Raw genomic sequence first — 25548 nt, 5'->3', positions numbered from 1 at the left:
GGGGAGGAGGGGGAGAGGAAGGAGATTCACTGATTGGAGATTGATGTGTAACACCGATTTAAGGTTGGAGTGCTGCAAGACGAGAATGACTTTTCCGAAAAAGAGAAGCGGACGATAGAGTTCGTGCGTCGGGTCGAGACTCTGTACGCGGGCCCTGGCGAGGAAAACAGAGAGGCCAGGGGTCCCTCCAGGTAACCGTCTCCCCACCTCCTCCGGTTTTCCGCCCCAGACATTGAGGCCACGCTTTTGAGTGTGCGGCCTTCCCGGCGCCGACTCCGAAAGACAGACACTTAGACTGGGAGCCCACTGTTGGGTAGGGACTGTCTCTCTATGTTGCCAAATTGTACTTCCCAAGTGCTTAGTACAGTGCTGTGCCCACAGTAAGCGCTCAATAAATACGATTGATGATGATGATGATGATGATGATGAAAAGCTTCCCTTTGGATGGTTGGCCGGCACGCTCCCCGTGAAAGTGCCCGGCGGCTGCTTTGTGTATGGGAGTGTCCCTGCCTCGAGGTCTTTTTGTGGGTACATTGTCCGTCGAAAGGGTTGTAGGAAAGCAGAGCGGCTCAGTGGCTAGAGCACAGGCCCGGGAGTCCGAAGGACCTGGGTTCTAATCCCCGCCCCGCCACGTGTCCGCTGCGTGACCTTGGGCGAGTCACACGACTTCTAGGCCTCACTTATCTCACCTGTAAAATGGGGATTAAAAGCGTGAGCCCCTTGTGGGACAGGACCTGTCTAACCTGATGAATTTATATCTACTGCAGTGCGTCCTGTGTCTCACCTAATTAAATTATATCTACTCCAGTGCTTAGAACAGTGCGCGACACATCGTAAGCGCTTGACAAGTACCATAACTATTATTCTTACTATGTCACTTGGCTTCTCTGTGCCTCAGTTACCCCAGCTATAAAATGGGGATTAAGATTGTAAACCCCACGTGGGACATAAGCTGTGTCCAACCGATTGTCTTGTAGTACTTACCCCAGGGCTTAGAACAGTGCCTGGCACAAAGTAATACCACTTAAAAAAAATAAATATAATTGAGTAAAGATGCTTCCTGCCCCCCTCCCTCCCTGCCACTTTGCCCAGGGCTTGAGGCTGCAACGTTTGTTACATTTAGACTAGCGGCCGGCTGGTCTAGCCAGATGAGGGAACTGTGGCCTAGAGAAGTGAATAATAGCGTGGCTCAGTGGAAAGAGCTCGGGCTTTGGACTCAGAGGTCATGGGTTCAAATCCCGGCTCCGCCACTTGTCAGCTGTGTGACTTTGGGCGAGTCACTTCACTTCTCTGGGCTTCAGTTCCCTCATCTGGAAAATGGGGATGGAGACCGTGAGCCCCCCGTGGGACAACCTGATCACCCTGTAACCTCCCCAGCGCTTAGAACAGTGCTTTGCACGTAGTAAGTGCTTAATAGATGCAATGATCATTATTCCAGGTGCTGGAGCAAGGAACGAGACCTCCCCAGGCACAAGTGCGTTTTGGACTCGATCTTGGGCGAGCCGCGGCCGGACGGCGAATCAAGCGAGCCGGAGCGCGGGGTTATGCTCAGCTGGGCCGAGGGGTGGGATCCTGCCACGCGAGAGGCCATCCTGCTCGCCCGGACCAAGGAGGATGGCAAGTGTCAGGGGCCGGAGGGCCTCGGGATGGCGGGAGGGGACCGGGCAGCTGCCTCGGAAACCAGGAAAAGTCCAGTTCTTCTGGCCTCAGGGATCCTCCGCTTTAGAGCTTCCCGATGACACGTGCTAGTGTTTTCACCGGCTGCTCCCCCACGAATTTCTTGTGGGCCCAGCCTGGCACCGCCCCTCCTATGGGCAATGAAGACCGTCCTTCCTCTCCCCCAACAACTACTCAGGTCAACGGCAGATCGATTTCCCGGTCCCCGCAAGTTAGGTCCGTGGGAGCTTTTGCCGCCGGGGCCCGGGTGCGAACGCAGAATAGCCACAGCATCTAAAAAAAAATCTGGGTTCGTCTTCACCCGAACCCGGGAGACCAGGTGGAAAGGAGGCGGGGATTTGACTGGTTTTGAATTGCACCAGGCCCGCGGAGGGGCTAAGCAAGGGGATGGCCAAGGACGCGGTGGGGCCCGGGAGGCGAACGCCAGAGGCGGAAAAGGTGTGGCTACTCCCCAGCCCGGGCAGTTCGGGGTTGGCGGGGGGTAGTGATGATACGACCCGTCCTGTTCCAAATTCACTTTTACCTGTGCTTGTCCTCATCCCAGACCTCCGGTCCTGCACCGCCGAGGTGCTCTGGGCCCAGCTCACGTCTCGCCACGACCGGCCGAGCGTCCTGTCGTGGATTGAAGAACTGCGGCCACGGGACGGCCCTGCCCCCCTCCAGCCGGCCCGGTGGCCCCTCCTGACGACCGATGTCATAGACCAGCACACGCTGTGCAGCGGTTACATGAGGAACGAGATATTAGACAATCTGGCCAGGTATTTGGGTGCGTGGGGACGTCGTGAGTAGCTCTCCGACCCTCAGTTTGCTGGCCCAGTTTGAAGGGGGCAGCTTGGGAGGAATCATCATCATCATCAATCGTATTTATTGAGCGCTTACTGTGTGCAGAGCACTGTTCTAAGCGCTTGGGAAGTACAAATTGGCAACATCTAGAGACGGTCCCTACCCAACAGTGGGCTCACAGTCTAAAAGGGGGAGACAGAGAACAAAACCAAACAGACTAACAAAATAAAATAAATAGAATAGATATGTACAAGTAAAATAAATAAATGAGTAATAAATATATACGAACATATATACAGGTGCTGTGGGGAAGGGAAGGAGGTAAGATGGGGGGGATGGAGAGGGGGACGAGGGGGAGAGGAAGGAAGGGGCTCAGTCTGGGAAGGCCTCCTGGAGGAGGTGAGCTCTCAGCAGGGCCTTGAAGGGACTCAGAGTAAAAGCTCTAACTCTTCCCTTCCGGGGGAAAACCAGGAGCATCTCTCCTAGGGGCCTGGAACCGCCTCTTACGGCCCTCCAGTAGTGTTTACTGAGCTCCTCCTTCGTGCACTAGGACGGGGGGAGCACCTCTTTCATGGTGGTCTTCCAAGTGCTTAATCCAGTGCCGTGTATGCAGCGAGCTCTCAAATGTCATCGATTGAACGATCGATCAGATGAACCCGGGAACCCCTAACCGGTGTTTGCCCGAAGTTTAGGGGAGGAGGGGGAATGACGGTGCAGCCTGAAAGGCAGCCAGACGCTTGGAGAAGGCGACGGAGTGAGTTGCCAGGAACTCACTGTCGAGCACGGTCAGGGAGCAGAAGGGCACGAGAGCGGCGATCACCACTGGCGACAGTTTGGTGGCCCGCTGTGAGCCCGCTGTTGGGTAGGGACCGTCTCTATATGTTGCCAACTTGGACTTCCCAAGCGCTTAGTACAGTGCTCTGCACACAGTAAGCGCTCAATAAATACGACTGAATGAACGGCCACCCCCGAGCCCGGACCGCTGTGCCGTAGCAGCCGTCGGTCCAGGGCTGGCGATGCAAGGGGGCTGTGGGGCCGCGGCGGGCATAACGGGGTGGATCGTGGTGGGATTGGGGGTGAAACAATCCATAATAAGAACTATCAATCAATCAATCAATCGTATTTATTGAGCGCTTACTATGTGCAGAGCACTGTACTAAGCGCTTGGGAAGTACAAATTGGCAACACATAGAGACAGTCCCTACCCAACAGTGGGCTCACAGTCTAAAAGGGGGAGGCAGAGAACAAAGCCAAACATACCAAAAAAATGAAATAAATAGGATGGAAATGTACAAGTAAAATAAATAAATAAATAAATAAATAGAGTAATAAATATGTATATATATAAATAAATATATATATATATATATATAAATAAATATATGTAATAACTACTGCGGTATTTGTTAAGCGCTCACTGTGTGCCAGGCACTATACTAATCAGATCAGGTAATCCGATTGGCTACAGAAGCAGCGTGGCTCAGTGGAAGTAGCCCGGGCTTTGGAGTCAGAGGTCATGGGTTCAAATCCCAGCTCCGCCAGTTGTCAGCTGTGTGACTTTGGGCAAGTCACTTCACTTCTCTGTGCCTCAGTTCCCTCACCTGTAAAATGGGGATGAAGCCTGTGAGCCCCACGTGGGACAACCTGATCACCTTGTAACCTCCCCGTAAGCGCTTAATAAATGCCATTATTATTATTATTATTATTACAGTCCCTGTCCCACATGGAGCACACAGTCTTAATCCCGATTTTCCAGATGAGGTAACTGAGGCCCAGAGAAGTGAAGTGACTTGCCCAGGGTCACACAGCAGACAAGTGGCCGAGCTGGGATTAGAACCCAGACCCTTCCGATTCCCAGGCCTGTGCTCTATCCACCGGGCCACACTGCTTCTATAGTCCACCTTGGGCTTAGCGGTTGGAGTAGGAGCGGGAGAAGCGGATGCTTGTTGCTTACTAAGCGTGGCGGGGTGCGGGGCCGGGAGACCAGCCGGCGCCCAGCTCTTCGTCTACAGATCAATCAGTCGTATTTATTGAGCGCTTACTGTGTGCAGAGCACTGTACTAAGCGCTTGGGAAGTACAGGTTGGCAACAGATAGAGACGGTCCCTACCCAACAGTGGGCTTGCAGTCTAACAGATGAGTTCATTGGATTTGAATTCATAGTGAGCACTTAACAATTACCATGATTATTACATTTCTGGCCAACTTTGTTCTGTCGGGGACCAGCCCGGGTACAGCATGGCAGCTGCGGCCCCGTCAATCAATCAATCGTATTTATTGAGCGCTTACTGTGTGCAGAGCACTGTACTAAGCGCTTGGGAAGTCCAAGTTGGCAACATATACAGACAGTCCCTACCCAACAGTGGGCTCACAGTCTAAAAGGGGGAGACAGAGAACAAAACCAAAACATACTAACAAAATAAAAGAAATAGAATAGATATGTACAAGTAAAATAAATAGAGTAATAAATATGTACAAACATATATACATGTATACAGGTGCTGTGGGGAAGGGAAGGAGGTAAGATGGGGGGGATGGAGAGGGGGAGGAGGGGGAGAGGAAGGAAGGGGCTCAGTGTGGGAAGGCCTCCTGGAGGAGGTGAGCTCTCTTGAAGGGAGGAAGAGAGCTAGCTTGGTGGATGGGCAGAGGGAGGGCATTCCAGGCCCGGGGGATGACGTGGGTCGGGGGTCGACGGAGGGACAGGGGAGAACGAGGTACGGTGAGGAGATTAGCGGCGGAGGAGCGGAGGGTGCGGGCTGGGCTGGAGAAGGAGAGAAGGGAGGTGAGGTAGGAGGGGGCGAGGGGATGGACAGCCTGGAAGCCCAGGGTGAGGAGTTTCTGCCTGATGCGCAGATTGATTGGTAGCCATTGGAGATTTTTGAATGAATCCATCACCCACCTGTCCCTCGGTGGGGAAGGCCCGGATCCCTGACCTGGGCACCAACGAGGTCGTGGGTCGAAGGTGTGCCGGCTGCGTCCTCCCCTCCGAAGGGGAGGGCCCAGGAGGACGCGGAGCCCAGATGGTTGTCGGACCGTTCCTCGGTCCTCCGGCCGAAACCACCAGGTCTGGCCGTCTCGCTTCATGCTCAAGGGTCCCGGGGACCCCCCCACCCCAGTTCTTCTTCTGTGGGTTGTGGTTTTAGGGAGAGAGAAGTGCTCACTAACCATCCCCGCCTACCCAGTATTCGCCCTGGGGATTGTGGGCTCCGGGGGAAATCCACCCGTGGCCACCAGCCTTTACTCTTTAGAAAAAGAAAGCGGACGGACGGACAAAACAGGTGATGGGGAAGTAATCGTGGCATTTGTCAGGCACTTACTATGTGCCCAGCACTTGACTAAGCGCTGGGGTGGATACAAGCAAATCCGGCTGAACGTAGTCCCTGTCCCATGTTCATTCATTCATATTTGTTGAGCGCTTACTGTGGGCAAAGCACTGTACAAGTTGGCAACATATGGAGACGGTCCCTACCCAACAACGGGCTCACGGTCTAGAAGGGGGAGACGGACAACAGAACATGTGGACAGATGTCAAGTCGTCAGAATAGACAGAATTAAAGCTAAATTCGTTTATTCATTCAGTCGTATTTATTGAGCGCTTACTGTGTGCAGAGCACTGTACCAAGCGCTTGGGAAGCACAAGTTGGCAACATAAATGCACATCATTAGCAAAATAAATAGGGTAGTAAATATGTACAAGTAAAATAAATAGAATAAAAAATCTGTACAAGTATATATATATTTATATATATATATATATGGGACTCAGTGCTGGGGTAGATGCAATAATCCAGTGGGACACAGTCCCTGTCCCACATAGTACTCACAGTCTGGGAGGACAGGACTCTTCTAACCCCATTTCGCAAATATAGAAACCAAGGAAGGCCCAGAGAGGTTCAGTGGCATGTCCTGCTCTGCACAGAGTAAGCACTCAGTAAATACGATTGATTGATTGATTGATTGGTTGATGTCTGGGGAGACCCGGCAGGCCAGGGGCCGAGCTGGGGCTTGAAGCTGCCTCTCCTGGCTCCCGGCCCCGGGCTCTTCCCTCTGGTTACTCATTACTAACAATAACACTTCACTTCTCTGGGCCTCAGTTCCCTCATCTGGAAAATGGGGATTAAGTCCGTGAGCCCCACGGGGGACAACTTGATGACCTTGTATCTACCCCAGCGCTTAGAACAGTGCTTTTTTTGTTAGTATGTGTGGTTTTGTCCTCTGTCTCCCCCTTTTAGACTGTGAGCCCACTGTTGGGTAGGGACTGTCTCTAGATGTTGCCAACTTGGACTTCCCAAGCGCTTAGTACAGTGCTCTGCACACAGTAAGCGCTCAATAAATACGATTGATGATGATGATGATGATGCTTTGCACATGGTAAGCGCTTAATAAATGCCATCATGATTATTATTATTAATAACGAGATCCTTGGCATCTACTGGCCCAGCTCCCCTTTCCTTTCCGATCTCGCCTCTCTGAAATCCCTCTTTTCTGCGGGAAGGGAGTGGTGTCCTGGGAGTGACGCGGTCATCCCGGGGCCAGGCTGCTCTAATAATAATCATAATAATAACTGTGGTTCATGTTGAGCACTTATTACATGCCAAACTATATATGTAAGTGCAGGAGTAGATACAAGATAATCAGTTACAGCCCACATGGGGCTCCCAGCCTAAATGGGAAGGAGAGCAGGTATTGAATAATAATAATGATGACATTTATTAAGCGCTTACTATGTGCAAAGCACTGTTCTAAGCGCTGGGGAGGATACAAGGTGATCAGGTTGTCCCCCATGGGGCTCACAGTCGTCATCCCCATTTTCCAGAAGAGGTAACTGAGGCCCAGAGAAGTTGTGACTTGCCCAAAGTCACACAGCTGACACGTGGCGGAGCCGGGATTTGAACCCATGACCTCTGACTCCAAAGCCTGGGCTCTTTCCACTGAGCCGTGCTGCTTCTCCTATTACATGCCAAACAATATATGTAAATGCAGGAACAAATACAAGATAATCAGTTACATCATCATCAATCGTATTTATTGAGCGCTTACTGTGTGCAGAGCACTGTACTAAGCGCTTGGGAAGTACAAATTGGCAACATATAGAGACAGTCCCTGCCCAACAGTGGGCTCACAGTCTAAAAGTTACAGCGCACATGAGGCTCCCAGCCTAAATGGGAAGGAGAGCAGGTATTGAATAATAATAATGATGGCATTTATTAAGCGCTTACTATGTGCAAAGCATGGTTCTAAGCGCTGGGGGGATACAAGGTGATCAGGTTGTCCCACGGGGGGCTCACAGTCGTCATCCCCATTTTCCAGATGAGGTAACTGAGGCCCAGAGAAGTGAAGTGACTTGCCCAAAGTCACACAGCTGACAAGTGGCGGAGCCGGGATTTGAACCCATGACCTCTGACTCCAAAGCCCGGGCTCTTTCCACTGAGCCGTGCTGCTTCTCCTATTACGTGCCAAACAATATATGTAAGTGCAGGAGTAAATACAAGATAATCAGTTACAGCCCGCATGAGGCTCCCAGCCTAAATGGGAAGGAGAGCAGGTATTGAATAATAATAATGATGGCATTTATTAAGCGCTTACTATGTGCAAATCACTGTTCTAAGCGCTGGGGGGATGCAGGGTGATCAGGTTGTCCCCCGTGGGGCTCACAGTCGTCATCCCCATTTTCCAGATGAGGTAACTGAGGCCCAGAGAAGTGAAGTGACTTGCCCAAAGTCACCCAGCTGACAAGTGGCAGAGCCGGGATTTGAGCCCATGCCCTCGGGCTCCAAATCCCAGGCTCTTTCCCACTGAGCCACGCTGCTTCTCTTGAATCAATCAATCGTATTTATTGAGCGCTTCCTGTGTGCAGAGCACTGTACTAAGCGCTTGAAGCCCAGAGAAGTGAAGTGACTTATCCAACGTAGCTGAGCCGGGATTGGAACCCGAGTCCTCCACTTGCGCTAGACCGTGCTTGTCTTTTAGACTGTGAGCCCACTGTTGGGTAGGGACCGTCCCTATATGTTGCCAACCTGGACTTCCCAAGCGCTTAGTCCAGTGCTCTGCACACAGGAAGCGCTCAATAAATACCATTGATTGATTGATTGATTGATTGATTGTCCACCCACGGGCCTCGGTTCTGCCTCACTGCAGCTCTTCCCCGTAGGAGAGGCGTGTTCGTCCCGTCGGAGCTGGACGACTTTGACCTCCTCCTCGCGAGGCTGAGCCGCGTCGGGGGCGTCCTGCAGGACCCCCTCCCCGTGCAGAACTACAGGTCGCCGGAGGGCTTGGATTTCCACTCCCGCTTCGTCCTGTACTGCCTGGAGCATGGCATGCAGCACCTCCTCTTCGGCTACCTCGACCACCACGCGTAAGTCCCACCGGCTCTGAATCAAAAAGCACGGAAGGCGTCACCCCCATCCCTCCCCGCCCCCCGGGCGTCTGGCTCAGGGTGGGAGCCCAGGAGGACCCGGTTGCCATGTTCTAATGGTGGCATTTTTGCGCTTTACTGTGTACTCTATTTATTTATTTATTTCACTTGTACATTTCGATCCTATTTATTTTATTTTGTTGGTATGTTTGGTTTTGTTCTCTGTCTCCCCCTTTTAGACTGTGAGCCCACTGTTGGGCTCACTGTCTCTATGTGTTGCCAGTTTGTACTTCCCAAGCGCTTAGTACAGTGCTCTGCACACAGTAAGCGCTCAATAAATACGAATGATTGATTGATTGATTGATTGATTGCTAAGCACTGGGACAGATACCAGCATGGCAGACCAGACCAAATCCGTGGCCCCCTCAGTGCTGGACGTCAAGGCTGAACTCGGGGACCGTGCCCCTCTCTTTCCTTTCTAATTCCGGGGGTTCCCAGATCGTCTGCCTGGACTGTTCTGGATCAGGATTTGGGGGAAAGGCCATGCCTACCTGCTGGTGCCCAACTGGTGTTTCATTCATTCATTCATTCATTCATTCATCCATCCATTCATCCATCCATCCATCCATTCATTCATTCAATCGTATTTATTGACCGCTTACCGTGTGCAGAGCACTGGACGAAGCACTTGGGAAGTACAGTCAGTCAATCAATCAATCGTATTTATTGAGCGCTTACTGTGTGCAGAGCTCTGTACTAAGCACCTGGGAAGTACAAGTTGGCAACATATAGAGACAGTCCCTACCCAACAGTGGGCTCACAGTCTAAAAGCGCTTACTGAGCGCTTACTGTGTGCAGAGCACTGTACTAAGCGCATGAGAAGCTCAGAGAAGGTAAGTGACTGGCCCAAAGTCACACAGCTGGCCATTGGCGGAGGCTGAACACAGTCCCTGCCCCACATGGGGCGTACAGTCTTAAACCCCATTTTACAGATAAGGTCACTGAGGTCCAGAGAAGCGAAGCAACTTGCCCAAGGACTCACACAAGCCGAGGGGAGGAGCTGGAACTAGAATCCAGGTCCTCCGAGTCCCCGGCCCGGGCTCTTTCCCCTAGGCCAGTCTCCCGAACCCAACACCGCCTCTCCGAGCTGCAGGGCGGCCCCGGCTTTCCCTGCTGGAAGTGTGTTAATTACTATCACTCTATTTATTAATTTATTAATTAATTTATTCATTCATTTATTTATTCATTCATTCATTCATTCATTCATTCATTTATTATCCACCTATCTATTTATTTATTCATTTATTTTTTATTTATTTATTTATTTATTTATTTATTACTCTATTTATTTATTCATTTTACTTGTACATATCTATTCTATTTATTTTATTTTGTTAGTATGTTTGGTTTCGTTCTCTGTCTCCCCCTTTTAGACTGTGAGCCCACTGTTGGGTAGGGACTGTCTCTATACGTTGCCAACTCCATCATCATCATCATCATCAATCGTGAGCACCGTACTAAGCGCTTGGGAAGTACAAATTGGCAACATCTAGAGACAGTTCCTACCCAGCAGTGGGCTCACAGTCTAAAAGGGGGAGACAGAGAACAAAACCAAACATACTAATAAAATAAATAGAATAGATATGTACCAGTAAAATAAATAAATAAATAAATAGAACTTGTACTTCCCAACTTGTACTTCCCAAGCGCTTAGTCCAGTGCTCTGCACACAGTAAGCGCTCAATAAATCCGATTGATTGATCGATTGATCGTTAACTGGCCGACTGCCTGTGGGTCGCATTTTCAGTCTCTGCCCCGAGAACTGTCCCGTCCTGGAGAACAAGGACCTTCACGAAGCCCATCCGTGGTTTGAGTTCTTAGTCCGCTGCCGCCAGGTCTCCGCGAGTCCAGCAGGTAAGGAGGAATCTGGTCAGGAATTAATAATAATAATAATAATGGCATTTATTGGGGGGGACGAAGTGGAATTGATGGGAAGACTGTCGCCCTGTCGGCCCCGGCTGTGATGGAGGGCCCGCTTGGGTCGGTTGCCCCTTGGCACCTGAATCCAGATCTGCGTATGAGCAGCGTGCCCACGGCCGGCTCCGAGTCCACAGACAGCCCCTCGCTCATTCATTCATTCATTCAATCGTATTTATTGAGCGCTTCCTGGGTGCAGAGCACTGGACTAAACGCTTGGGAAGTCCAAGTTGGCAACATATAGAGAGTGGGCTCACAGTCTAGCCCAGACCGCCCCCCAAAACGGGAGTTTGCTTTTTGTCTCGTCCTCGGAAAGCGACCCCGGATTTCTGGTGTCATAGCAATAAGAGGAATGATGATGGTAATCAGTCAGTCGTATTTATTGAGCACTTCCTGTGTGCAGAGCACTGGACTAAGCGCTTGGGAAGTCCAAGTTGGCAACGTAGAGAGACGGTCCCTACCCAACTGTGGGCTCACAGTCTAGAAGGGGGAGACAGAGGACAAAACCAAACATATTAACAAAATAAAATAAATACAATAGGTGTGTACTAGTAAAATAAATTAATAAATAAATAATCATCTATCGTATCTATTGAGCGCTTACTGTGTGCAGAGCACTGTACTAAGCGCTTGGGAAGTACAAGTTGGCAACATATAGAGACGGTCCCTACCCAACAGTGGGCTCACAGTCTAAAAGGGGGAGACAGAACAAAACCAAACATATGAACAAAATAAAATAAATACAATAGGTGTGTACTAGTAAAATAAATAAATAAGTAATAAATAAATAATAGTAATAGGGAAACAGCGTGGCTCAGTGGAAAGAGCCCAGGCTTTGGAGTCTGAGGTCATGGGTTCGAATCCCATCCCGGCTCCGTCACATGTCTGCTGTGTGACCTTGGGCAAGTCACTTAACTTCTCTGAGCCTCAGTTCCCTCATCTGTAAAATGGGGATTAAGACTGTGAGTCCCACATGGGACAACCTCATCACCTTGTATCCCCCCCCCAGCGCTTAGAACAGTGCTTTGCACATAGTAAGCGCTTAACAAATACCATCATTATCATTATTATAGCAATAATAATAATACTTGTGATATTGGGTAAAGCGTTTACTTCGTCGTCTTCTTTATGGTATTTGTTAAGCACTTACTATGTGCCAGCTGCTGTACTAAGCACACAGCTTGCCCAAAGTCACACAGCTGACAAGGGGCGATTGAATAGAAGGTAATCAGGTGGGACATAGTTCCTGTGTCCACGTTCCTTCTCCACGTTGGAGAAGCAGCGTGGCTCAATGGAAAGAGCCCGGGCTTTGAAGTCAGAGGTCATGGGTTCAAATCCTGGCTCCGCCACTTGTCAGCTGTGTGGCTCTGGGCCAGTCACTTCACTTCTCTGTGCCTCAGTTACCTCATCTGGAAAATGGGGATTAAGACTGAGCCCCCCGTGGGACAACCTGATCACCTTGTAACCTCCCCAGCGCTTAGAACAGTGCTTTGCACATAGTAAGCGCTTAATAAATACCATTATTATTTATTATGAGCCTCACAGTCTACAGGAGGGAGACTAGATAGTGAATCCCCCTTTTATGCCAGGGAAACTGAGGTACCAAGAAGCAAAGTGACTTGCCCAAGGTCACCTGGCAGGCAAGTGGTGAGCTGGGATGAGAACCCAAGTGCTCTGGACGCCCAGGCCCTTCCCACTAGGCCGCACTCCCCTAGTGAAGTCTAGAGAAGCAGCGTGGCTCAGTGGAAAGAGCCGGGGCTTTGGAGTCAGAGGTCATGGGTTCAAATCCCGGCTCCGCCAATTGTCAGCTGTGTGACTTTGGGCCAGTCACTTCACTTCTCTGGGCCTCAGTTCCCTCATCTGGAAAATGGGGATTTAGACTGTGAGCCCCTTGGGACAACCTGATCGCCTTGTAACCTCCCCAGCGCTTAGAACAGTGCTTTGCACATAGTAAGCGCTTAATAAGTGCCGTTATTATTTATTATGAGGCTCACAGTCTACAGGAGGGAGACTAGATATTGAATCCCCCTTTTATGCCAGGGAAACTGAGGTATCAAGAAGCAAAGTGACTTGCCCAAGGTCATCTGGCAGGCAAGTGGTGAGCTGGGATGAGAACCCAAGTGCTCTGGATGCCCAGGCCCTTCCCACTAGGCCGCACTCCTCTAGTGAAGTCTAGAGAAGCAGCGTGGCTCAGTGGAAAGAGCCGGGGCTTTGGAGTCAGAGGTCATGGGTTCAGATCCCGGCTCCGCCAATTGTCAGCTGGGTGACTTTGGGCCAGTCACTTCACTTCTCTGGGCCTCAGTTCCCTCGTCTGGAAAATGGGGATTTAGACTGTGAGCCCCTTGGGACAACCTGATCGCCTTGTAACCTCCCCAGCGCTTAGAACAGTGCTTTGCACATAGTAAGCGCTTAATAAGTGCCATTATTATTTATTATGAGGCTCACAGTCTACAGGAGGGAGACTAGATAGTGAATCCCCCTTTTATGCCAGGGAAACTGAGGTACCAAGAAGCATAGTGACTTGTCCAAGGTCATCTGGCAGGCAAGTGGTGAGCTGGGATGAGAACCCAAGTGCTCTGGATGCCCAGGCCCTTCCCACTAGGCCGCACTCCTCTAGTGAAGTCTAGAGAAGCAGCGTGGCTCAGTGGAAAGAGCCTGGGCTTTGGAGTCAGAGGTCATGGGTTCAAATCCCGGCTCCGCCAATTGTCAGCTTGGTGACTTTGGGCCAGTCACTTCACTTCTGTGGGCCTCAGTTCCTTCATCTGGAAAATGGGGATGAAGACCGTGAGCCCCCCGGGGGGACAACCTGATCACCTTGTAACCTCCCCAGCACTTAGAACAGCGCAGTGCACATAGTAAGCGCTTAATAAATATCATCATCATCATCAGAGCCCACTGTTGGGTAGGGACTGTCTCTATATGTTGCCAACTTGTACTTCCCAAGTGCTTAGTACAGTGCTCTGCACACAGGAAGCACTCAATAAATACGATTGTTTGATTGATTGATTGATCATCGGAAGTCCCTGCCTTCTTTCCAGATCCGAAGCGGATTTTCCAAGCCAGCCTGGCCAACGCTCAGATCCTGATTCCCAGTAATCAGGCCAGCGTGAGCAGCCTGCTTCTGGAAGGACGCAGCCTCCTGGCCCTCGCCACCACCATGTTTGCGCCAGGCGGGCTCACCCAGGTACCGGGCGCCATGGGGACCCCTGCCCCGCTGGGCGTGGGCGGGAGCCTAGGGAGGGGAAAATGAGTCTTCCTTCATTCAGTCGTATTTATGGAGCGCTTACTGTGGGCAGAGCACTGGACTAAGCGCTTGGGAAGTCCAAGTTGGCAACAAATAGAGACAGTCCCTACCCAACAGCGGGCACACAGTCTAGAAGGGGGGAGGCAGACAACCAGACAAAACGTGTTAACAAAATAAAATAAATAGAATAAATATGTACAAATAAAATAAATAGAGTAATAAATCCGTACAAACATATATCCATATATACAGGTGCTGTGGGGAGGGGAAGGAGGTAAGGCGGGGGGAGACAGACAACAAACAAAACATATTAACAAAATAAAATAAATAGAATAAATATGTACAAATAAAATAAATAGAGTAATAAATCCATACAAACATATATCCATGTATACAGGTGCTGTGGGGAGGGGATGGAGGTAAGGTGGGGGGAGTCTCCCTACCTCCCTTCCCCACAACTACATCTTCAGAGATCAGACCACAAAGTCCGGGCAACGCTGACCCAATTTCACATGCTGAAAATGGCCGCGAGAAAAGAGCACAGGCCAGAGGACCTGGGTTCTAATCCTGGCTCCGCCACACTCATTCATTCATTCAATCGTATTTACTGAGCGCTTACTGTGTGCAGAGCACTGGACTAAGCGCTTGGGAAGTCCAAGTTGGCAACACAGAGAGACGGTCCCTCCCCAACAGTGGGCTCACAGTCCAGAAGGGACAGACAACCAAACAAAACATATTAACAAAATAAAATAAATATGTACAAATAAAATAAATAGAGTAATAAATCCGTACAAACATATATACATATATACAGGTGCTGTGGGGAGGGGAAGGAGGTAAGGCGGGGGGGATGGAGAAGGGGAGGAGGGGGAGAGGAAGGAGGGGGCTCAGTGTGGGAAGGGAGGAAGAGACTTTAGGCAGGTTTCATAACCTCTCTGTGCCTCAGTCTCCTAATCTGTAAAACTGGGATTAAAAACCCATTCTCCCCCCCACCGTGAGCCCGTTGAGGGATGGGGACTGTGTCCAATCTGACTGTATTGTAGCTGCCCAAGGGCTTAGCACAGAGCTTGGCACAGCATCGTGGAAGGAGCATGGCCTAGTGGACAGAGCCCAGCCCTGGGAGTCAAAACGGACCTGAGTTCTAATCCCACCTCTGCCACTTGTCTGCTGTGTGACCTTGGGCTAGTCGCTTCACTTCTCTGGGCCTCAGTTACCTCATCTGTATGATGGGGATTGCAACTGTGAGCCCCGTGTGGGACAGAGACTGTGTCCAACCCAATTAGTTTGTACTTACCCCAGCACTTAGAGCAGGGTTTGACACATAGGTGCTTAACAAATACCATCATTATTATTATTACTGGTAGTAGTAAGCACTTAAGAAGTACTACAATTATTAGTAGCAGTAGGCGTTCAGTACATACTGTTGCCAACTTGTACTTCCCAAGCGCTTAGTACAGTGCTCTGCACACAGTAAGCTCTCAATAAATACGATTGAATGAATACTGTCGACCAGCTGCGTGGCACATTCATTCATTGTCGTATTTATTGAGTGCTTACTGTGTGCAGGGCCCTGTACTCCAGCTCCTTTTAAAAAAAAATGTAAGCACTTCATTCATTCATTCATTCAATCGTATTTATTGAGCGCTTACTGTGTGCAGAGCACTGCACTAAGCGCTTGGGAAGTCCAAGTTGGCAACATATAGAGACGGTCCCTACCCAACAACGGGCTCACAGTCTATGCTTGTCACAGTCACAGCGTATGCTTGGTCTGGGAATTTGGGGGAGGGTGGGGGGCTGAAAAGTAGACTGAAAACTTCTCATGTTCTGCTGTATATATGTATATATGTTTGTATATATTTATTACTCTATTTATCTTGTACATATCTATTCTATTTATTTTATTTTGTTAGTATGTTTGGTTTTGTTCTCTGTCTCCCCCTTCTAGACTGTGAGCCCGCTGTTGGGTAGGGACTGTCTCTATGTGTTGCCGACTTGTACCTCCCAAGCGCTTAATACATCATCATCATCATCATCAATCGTATTTATTGAGCGCTTACTGTGTGCAGAGCACTGGACTAAGCGCTTGGGAAGTACAAATTGGCAACATCTAGAGACAGTCCCTACCCAACAGCGGGCTGACAGTCAGTGCTCTGCACACAGTAAGCGCTCCATAAATACGATTGATCGATTGATTGATTGATGGGTGCCTTTCCCCTGAGGTGATCCAGAGGGAAGAGCGTGAGAGCTGTTGGAAGAAGGTGGATCCCCAGCTGCTGAAAATGGCCTTAGCTCCTTACCCTAAGCTCCGGGCGGCTCTTTTCCCACAGCCCCCTGCCCACGGGTGCCCACCGCACGACGTCACCCTCTACCACCTTCTGCAGGTGAGCCAGCCCGTGGGTCCACGCCCCACGGTGGCATTGCCCCTTTTAGATCTCCCCCTTTTAGACTGTGAGCCCACTGTTGGGTAGGGACTGTCTCCATATGTTGCCAACTTGGACTTCCCAAGCGCTTAGTACAGTGCTGTGCACACAGTAAGCGCTCAATAAATACGATTATTGATGATGATGATTGCCTGCTGGTTTGAGCAAGGAGGAGCTGGGTCTGGGCGGCCCTAAGCACCGAAGCCAGTCGGATGCTCTTTTCTGGGGTGGGTTTGCGGGGAGAAGGAGCGCGAAGTCCCAAGACACAAAGAAGGTGCGCGGTGGGCTGGGAAGTGGGGCTGCAGTGCACAGGGAGGAGTGGAAAATGACTCAGATTGAAGAGTTGGGCTGATGCTGGTAGTTTTCAGATCGGCTGGCGTGTTTTCTCTGACCATGAACTGACACTCAGTCACTCTCTCTCTTCCCCCCCCACCTCACTGGCTCTCTCTCCCCCTCTCTCCCTCCTTCCCTCCATCTCTCTCCAGGCTCTGTTGCCCTTTGACCCAGCCAGACTGTTTGGCTGGCAGCCCACAAACACCCTGGCCATCGGAGGTTGGTCCCCACGTCAGCGCTTAGTGAACTTCCCGGGGTGAATAGGGAGCCACCGGGCAGCAGCAGGAGAGGTTGGGGCGGGAGTGAGGCCGTGCCGGCCACGCGCATCCCTGGAATTGCGGGCTCCAGTTTGGCTCCTTTAACCCGTGTGTGGCCCCACCGGAATCCGGGTCCGTCCCTTCCCGAGTCCTGGGCATTGGCAGGTCCTCTGTCTTAAAAGTAGGCCGAAGCGGTCCTTTCTGGTGCCAAAATGGTTAGGTTGGGGCCACTGCCCCCGTTAGACTGTTAGCTCCTCGTGGGCAAGGATCATGTCGACTAATTCGACTGCACTCGCCCACATACTCAGTACAGTGTCGGCGCCCGGTGTGACTGATGGGAAACATACACCGCAGCCTCCTTAGAGCCTGATGGGTGATGCGCTTTCAATTGCGCTTTTTTTAGCACCGCGGGCACTTTGCAGGGAAAGCGTTTGCTGAAAGGAGGGGAGGGTCTCGGTGGTCTCTGTCACCACAACAGGAAAAGGGTGGTCACTTTGGCTCCTCCTCCTCCTCATGGAGGACTCCAAGAGGGGTCAAGAGGTTCAGGTCTTAGCCGAGGTCCCGGGCACAAAACCGTCCAGATTCACCCCTCTTCAGACTGTGAGCCCACTGTTGGGGAGGGACCGGCTCTATATGTTGCCAACTTGGACTTCCCAAGCGCTTAGTACAGTGCTCTGCACCCAGTAAGCGCCCAATAAATACGATTGATTGATTCAGGGTGAGGAGCAGCATGGAATGGTGTCTAGAGCACAGGCCTCGGAGTCCGAAGGTCGTGGGTTCTAATCCAGGCTCCACCACGTGTGTGCTGTGTGGTCTTGGACAAGTCACTGAACTTCTCCGGGCCTCGTCTGTAAAACGGGGATCACATGGGACAGGGACTGGGTCCAACTCGATTTGCTTGTATCCACCCCAGTGCTTAGTAGTAAGTGCTTAACAAATATCATTATTATTGATAATAATAATAATAACCATGCCTCAGCCGGGTGTCCCTGGGCACTTTCATTCATTCAGCCGTATTTATTGAGCGCTTACTGTGCGCAGAGCACTGGACTAAGCGCTTGGGAAGTCCGAGGTGGCAACATATAGAGACGGTCCCTACTCAACAGTGGGCTCACAGTCTAGAAAAAGTGGGCTCACTTGGGAGTCTCATGAGTGGAAAAACAGTATAAAACTTGGTTGCTGTTGTGAGACCGGCGCCTTCAGAGGCTCTGGGCTGGGGCCCTATTGTCGGGGGGCTGTGGAGGGGCGGATTCTTCCGTTCAGGCTTTCGCTTTGCGGCCCCCGGCCCCCCAGACAGCGCGAGCCAGCTGCCTCACTTCTCCAGCCCGGACCTGGTAAGCAAGTACGCCCTGAGCGAGAGGCTGGATTTTGCCTACTACCTGCGCCACGGACGCCCGTCCTTTGCCTTCGGTTCCCTGCTGGTCCAGGACCTAGCCAAGAGCAAGTCCCCGAAGCAGCTGTGAGCTCTCGGCAAAAGGCGGCGGGGTGCGGGGGGGGGGAAATCAGGCGCTCCGGGAAGGGTGGGCTCGGAAATAGCTCGGCCCTGAGGGGTCCCGAGGACTCCCGGCCATCTGGTCATTCTGCACTCAGACCAATCGGAAGGGCAGTTTGCCTAGTAACAGGGCAGCAACTTGAGGGCTCGGGTTGGGCCACTGGGTTTTGACTTCCCTCCGTTCCAGGATCCAGCAGGCGGGACACGAGGCCTACACGCTCGGGCTCGCCTCCTTCCACGTCGCTTCTGTCGGGGCTGCCTGCGTGTGCTTCCTGGAGCTGCTGGGCCTCGACAGCAGGAAACTGCGGGTTGACCTGAAAGTGGCCAATACCATCCTGAACCGCAGGTGCCGGCACGAAGAGGCCCGGCCCGGCGCCCTCAGGGAATCCCTAGGTAGGTCACCATCCGCCTCTGCCTCCCGGCGGCTCGCCGGGGATGGCGAACGGGCCCGACGCCTCTGGCCCCTACCTGCTCCCCGGACCCCCGCCCATCCCGCCGCTCCTGAGGGACAGACGCCCTTGTCTGACTCTGTCACAGCTGCAAAGCTGGCCAAGCTGGCCGACGGTGACCCGGCCGCCGCGGAAGAATTGCTGGCTCTGTTGGAGGACGGCATCTGGGACGGCATTCAGCAGCAGGAGATCCGTAGGTGGGTGGGACGCGGAGGCTGCAGGGGCCTCGTTCACGGAGCGTCAGCGCTGGCCTGGGTCCGCTCTTCCCCGGCTTCCCCATCGTGGACGTTGCTAAAGGGGCAGGATTTCATGGTGCTGGGGAGGACGGGGGGTTCCCATCAACAGCCTGCCTGTTCAGGGCACCCCACAGCTCACTTGTAGCCACAGCAGCTGCAGTCAGGAGCCCAGAAAGGTCGAACCAATTGAGCCTTCTTGGGCGGCAGCATCCTCCCCCATCCCCTCTGAATGGCTGGATCTTAACCGACAGGGGCCCGGGCTTTCACCTTGGGCGGCAGGTCCCCACCCCTTTCTCCAAATGGAGCGGTCATCATCGGTGGGGCAGCTAGAACCAGAGCTGAGAGCCAGACGTGATGCTCCGGGGGCTCTCTCTGGGGCCAGATTGGGTTGGGCTCAGCCGTCACCCCCGCTATCCCTCCCAGTAAAGGAAAGGGTTGAAGGCATCCCCTCGTTGCCCTGGGGCGGTGTTTTAAAAGCGTATTCTTCTCCTGGAATCTCAGGACGTCCAGCGACTCCAGCCGTCGGTGGGCCCTCGCTGTGCAGTTCTGCAAGCTCCACGGTGTGAGGCCCAGCCCCTCCTACCTCAGGGCCTGCGCCCAGACAGACGACTGGCTGCGGTTCATCGTTCACAGCCAGCTCCACGGCTTCCGTCTGGAGGAGGTGGGCCGCTCCGCTCTCGCTTCAAAACCAGACGGGAGAGAGGGGCCCGGGGATGAGTCCGCGCTCTTCCGGAGGGGGCCCAGGAGGCCCCTGCCCGAACCAAAGCCACCTTGGGCTGACGTTTCTCGCTCAGAAACAACCTGGCCAGAATGGACTGGTTGGTAGTTTTCACACCTGTCCTAGGGTGGAATTTCAGTCTTCTGTTTCTCTCAACTGATCGGTGCTCTGCCCCTCTGTTCCCGTGTGGCCTGCAGGTGATGCCGCTCCTGGGGAATTTCAGCCCCGTCCTCCAGGAACACCTGCAGCTGGCCCTGGAAAGCCTGGCCCCGCTGTCCGGAGACCCGGTGGGTCCGGAGGACCCGAGCGGCGGAGAGCGGGCCGCCGATGCCTTTCAGGCCCTGCTGCGGTGTCCGGAGGAGCCCGGGGCCTGGCGAGGGCTCCTGGCCGAGGCGGTGAGGCTGCAGGCGCCTGCCCTGAGTGTCCTGGCTGCGTGCTTCCAGGTGAGTAGCGAATGAGAAGCGGGGGTCGGCGTGGGCCTCCTTCAAAAGTCACTTTCTCCCTGGCAGCCCCTTTGGGCCCAATGCCCCCAAGGGAAATCAATCAATCAATCAATCGTATTTATTGAGCGCTTACTGGGTGCAGAGCACTGTACTAAGCGCTTGGGAAGTACAAGTTGGCAACGTATAGAGACAGTCCCTACCCAACAGTGGGCTCACAGTCTAAAAAGGGGGAGACAGAGAACAAAACCAAAACATACTAACAAAATAAATAGAATAGATATGTACAAGTAAAATAGAGTAATAAATATGTACAAACATATATGCATATATACAGGTGCTGTGGGGAAGGGAAGGAGGTAAGATGGGGGGATGGAGAGGGGGACGAGGGGGAGAGGAAGGAAGGGGCTCAGTGTGGGAAGGCCTCCTGGGGGAGGTGAGCTCTCAGTAGGGTCTTGAAGGGAGGAAGAGAGCTAGCTTGGCGGAGGGGCAGAGGGAGGGCATTCCAGGCCCAGGGGAGGACGTGGGCCGGGGGTCGATGGCGGGACAGGCGAGAACGAGGTACGGTGAGGAGATTAGCGGCGGAGGAGCGGAGGGTGCGGGCTGGGCTGGAGAAGGACAGAAGGGAGGTGAGGTAGGAGGGGGCGAGGGGATGGACAGCCTTGAAGCCCAGGGTGAGGAGTTTGTGCCTGATGCGCAGATTGATTGGTAGCCACTGGAGATTTTTGAGGAAATGGTGGCCCTCTGTTGTTGAAGGGGTGTTGCCGCCACTGCCCAGGTCAGCGCTGGTTGGAGGCAGAGCAGGTGGGAAAGCTTCTCAGTGCAGGGCAGTCCGCCATGCCACAGGCCCACTGGGTGCCGGGCAACTGAGGAGAGAGCCAGGACGAAAGGGCGATTCATTCATTATTCAGTCGTCTTTATTGAGCGCTTACTGTGTGCAGAGCACTGGACTAAGCTCTTGATGTAGAGACGGTCCCTCCCCCAACAGTGGGCTCACAGTCTAGAAGGGGGACACAGAACAAAACATATTAACAAAATAAATAGAATAAATATGCACAGATCCGAGAGAATGTGCCGCAGGCAGAGCCTCTGAGGCGGAGGAGCGATGGCCAGGGGTGCATAGAGAGGGATCTGCTTCCAGAATCATTCCGGACCCTCTCTCCTGCTGGGTCGTTGTCTCCCTCTCACCACCGCCCCGCACATTGTCTCTCCCCGTGGCGGCTTTTCCCCCCTAACTCCCCGCTCCGCCCGCGCTGGAAGCAAGGATTAAGCCGGCAGCAGGGGACTGGGGTGTAGTTAATCAATCAATCAAATTTATTGAGCGCCTACTGTGTGCAGAGCACCGTACTAAGCGCTTGGGAAGTCCAAGTTGGCAACGTCTAGAGACGGTCCCTACCCAACAGCGGGCTCACAGTCTAAAAGGGGGAGACAGAGAACAAAACCAAACATACTAACAAAATAAAATGAATAGAATAGATATGTAGTTGCCATTCTCCATGTGTCCCCATTCAACACAACTGCGGTACATTTTCCCAGGGCCCCCCTACACTGCCTCCCTCTTTGTGGGGCGGCTGGGGGAGGGGGCATCCGAGACCCTAGTAATAACAATAATAACAGTTATCTCATCTGTCAAATGGGGACTAAGACTGTGAGCCCCCCTTGGGACAGCCTGATCACCTTGTAACCTCCCCGATCAATCAATCAATCGTATTTATTTTCAGTCTGTGAGCCCACTGTTGGGTAGGGACCGTCTCTATATGTTGCCAATTTGTACTTCCCAAGTGCTTAGTACAGTGCTCTGCACATAGTAAGCGCTCAATAAATATGATTGATGATGATGAACAATAACGATGGTATTTGTCGGCCAAGCATCGTGCTAAGCGCTGGGGTCTTGCCTTATGCCGTCGAGTCGTTTCCCACCCGTAGCGACACTAGGGCAGAACACCGCGCTCTCCATCTGTAATTGTCCTGGCAGTGTATCCGCGGGGTTTTATTGGAAAAAATCCGGAAGCGGTTTACCGTTGCCACCTTCCCCGCAGTAAACTCGAGTCTCCGAACCTCGAATCCCTCCCGTGCCCAGCACGGGTGCGTTTTGACTTGCGGCAGATCGCCTTCCACCCGCTGGCCGCTGCCCAATCTAGGAATGCAGTGAGTAGGCCTCTGCTAGACTCTCCCTCCCATAGCCGGTACTGGTATTTATTTATTTACTTTATTTGTACATATCTATTCTATTTATTTTATTTCGTTCGTATGCTTGGTTTTGTTCTCCGTCTCCCCCTTTTAGACTGTGAGCCCACTGTCGGGTAGGGACTGTCTCTATATGTTGCCAATTTGTACTTCCCAAGCGCTTAGGACAGTGCTCTGCACATAGTAAGCGCTCAATAAATACGATTGATGATGATGGTAGAGGACTGGAAACTTTCCAGGTGTGACCCCGAGAGGGAGAAGCACTGGGGTAGATGTGAGATAATTAGGTCGGACACAGTCCCCGTCCCGTCTGGGGCTCACAGCCAAAGTAGGAGAGGGATCAGGTATTGAGTCCCCATTTTATAGAAGAGGAAACTGAGACCTATTCATTCATTCAATCATGTTGAGCGCTTACCGTGTGCAGAGCACTGGACTAAGCGCTTGGGAAGTACATATTTATTACTCTATTTTACTTGGACATATCTATTCTATTTATTTTATTTTGTCAGTATGTTTGGTTTTGTTCTCTGTCTCCCCCTTTTAGACTGTGAGCCCACTGTTGGGTAGGGACTGTCTGTATATGTTGCCAACTTGTTCTTCCCAAGCGCTTAGTACGGTGCTTTGCGCACAGTAAACGCTCAATAAATACGATTGATGGTGATGATGATGATACAAGTTGGCAACATAGAGACAGCGGTGGGCTCACAGTCTAGAAGGGGGAGACAGAGAACAAAACAAAATATTTTAACAAAATAAAATAGATGGAATAATATATACATATATATAATAATATATATTATAATATATATTACATTATATATTATATTATATATTATACATACATTATATGCAATACTATATATTATTATATAAAATACAATATATAGAATATAACATACAATCATATTATAAATTATATTGTATATTGCATTATTATATTATATTATTATAAAATATATTATATTATGATGATACATATTATATTATATGTATAATATATTATATATGATGTGTATATTATATGTGTTATGTTATATAATATATACACTATATATTATATATTATTATATGATATTATATATTCTTATAATAATAATATATACATATATTATAATATGTAATATGTATTATATTATATATTATATTATATATTATGTGTGTATTATATGTAATGCTATATATATTATTATATATTATACATTATTATATATTATATAATATAATATATAATGTAATATACTCTTATATAATATATGCATTGTGTATTATATATTATTATATATTATTATGCGATATATATTATTATTGTATATTATATTATTATATATTATTATATATCATTATATATTATGTTATATATAATATATGTAATAATATATATAATATAATATAAATAAGATAGAGTATTAAATACATGCAAACATATATACATATATACAGGTGCTGTGGGGAAGGGAAGGAGGTAAGGCTGTGGGGGGATGAGGAGGGGGAAAGGAAGGACCTAGAGAAGTGGTTTGTCCGCGGTCCCAAAGCAGGCACGTGGCCGAACCGGGATGAGAACGTAGATCCTCCGACTGCCCTTGGGCCCCGCCGCCGGGCCGAGGTCAGTGGGCGTCCCGCGAAAAGAAGCCGTCGCCGTCCACAGGACGCCGGGCCCGTCCCCTGCCTCTGCGCCTGGATCGTCACGTCCGCGGACGAGGCCACGGCCGCCGAGGCCACGCGGTCCCTTGGGGCCGTGCCCGCTGAAGCCCACGACTGGGGTCTGGACGTCCTCGCGGCCATCTGGAGGACTCTGTTACGAAGGCGCAAGAGCCAGATCCTCAGCCAAAGTGCACGCCTCTTTCTCAAGGTAACGGACCATCCGGCCCACCCCGGCCCGGCTTGTGGGTCCCAGAGCCAGGCGGGTGAGGATGGGTGGGACGGAGGGAGAAGAGGAGGGCGCCTAGGCTTTCTGGAGCCCTGAGGAGCAGGGCTCAATCGATCGATCGATCAATCAATCGTATTTATTGAGCGCCTACTGTGTGCAGAGCACTGGACTAAGCGCTTGGGAAGTACAAGTTGGCAACATTAGAGAAACAGCGTGGCTCAGTGGAAAGAGCCCGGGCTTTGGAGTCAGAGGTCATGGGTTCGAATCCTGGCTCCGCCACATGTCTGCTGTGTAACCTTGGGCAAGTCACTTCTCTGAGCCTCAGTTACCTTATCTGGAAAATGGGGATTAAGACTGTGAGCCCCGCGTGGGACAACCTGATCACTTTGTATCCCCCAAGCGCTTAGAACAGTGCTTTGCACATAGTAAGTGCTTAACAAATGCCAACCTTCTTCTTCTTCTTCTTCTTCTTCTTCTCCTTCTCCTTCTCCTTCTTCCTTCTTCCTTCTTCCTTCTTCTTCTTCTTCTTTTCTTCTTCTTCTTTTCTTCTTCCTCCTCCTCCTCCTCCTCCTCCTCCTCCTCCTTCTTCTTCTTCCTTCTTCTTCTTCTTCCTTCTTCTTCTTCTTCTTCTTCTTCTTCTTCTTTCTAGAGACAGTCCCTACCCGACAGTGGGCTCACAGTCTAGAAGGGGGAGACAGAGAACAAAACCAAACATATTAACAAAATAAAATAAATAGACTAGGTATGTACAAGTAAAATAAATAGAGTAATAAATATGTACAAACATATATACAGGTGCTGTGGGGAAGGGAAGGAGGTAATACGGGGGGGATGGAGTGGGGGACGAGGGGGAGATGGTGGGGGCGTGTGACTGTTTTTATTGCTATATCGTACTCTCCCAAGCGCTTAATCAATCAATCAATCAATCGTATTTATTGAGCGCTTACTATGTGCAGAGCACTGTACTAAGCGCTTGGGAAGTACAAATTGGCAACACATAGAGACAGTCCCTACCCAACAGTGGGCTCACAGTCTAAAAGGTGGGCTCACAGTCTAAAAGTAGATTCAAGATAATCGGGTTGGACATTCATTCATTCAGTCGTATTTCTTGAGC

General features: G+C 50.9%; 1 protein-coding gene across 1 annotated transcript in view; it reads left to right on the top strand.

The window, feature by feature from the left end:
• Window positions 1–25548, top strand: part of SPG11 (SPG11 vesicle trafficking associated, spatacsin) — an 81851-nt gene that overhangs the window by 38022 nt on the left and 18281 nt on the right. Inside the window, exons 13-26 of the mRNA XM_038749938.1 lie at window positions 64–191; window positions 1439–1617; window positions 2222–2435; window positions 8611–8814; window positions 10622–10728; window positions 13830–13975; window positions 16255–16416; window positions 16941–17007; window positions 18339–18504; window positions 18725–18930; window positions 19075–19183; window positions 19724–19883; window positions 20138–20383; window positions 24213–24416. Of these exons, the coding sequence (XP_038605866.1) occupies window positions 64–191; window positions 1439–1617; window positions 2222–2435; window positions 8611–8814; window positions 10622–10728; window positions 13830–13975; window positions 16255–16416; window positions 16941–17007; window positions 18339–18504; window positions 18725–18930; window positions 19075–19183; window positions 19724–19883; window positions 20138–20383; window positions 24213–24416 (2298 nt within the window). The remainder of the gene's footprint in view (window positions 1–63; window positions 192–1438; window positions 1618–2221; window positions 2436–8610; window positions 8815–10621; window positions 10729–13829; window positions 13976–16254; window positions 16417–16940; window positions 17008–18338; window positions 18505–18724; window positions 18931–19074; window positions 19184–19723; window positions 19884–20137; window positions 20384–24212; window positions 24417–25548) is intronic.

This window comes from Tachyglossus aculeatus, chromosome 8, assembly GCF_015852505.1.
Source record: "Tachyglossus aculeatus isolate mTacAcu1 chromosome 8, mTacAcu1.pri, whole genome shotgun sequence".
In the NCBI taxonomy this organism is placed as follows: domain Eukaryota; kingdom Metazoa; phylum Chordata; class Mammalia; order Monotremata; family Tachyglossidae; genus Tachyglossus; species Tachyglossus aculeatus.
The sequence above is the reverse complement of the archived record's forward strand: the minus strand, read 5'-3'. Positions and strand labels throughout refer to the sequence as shown.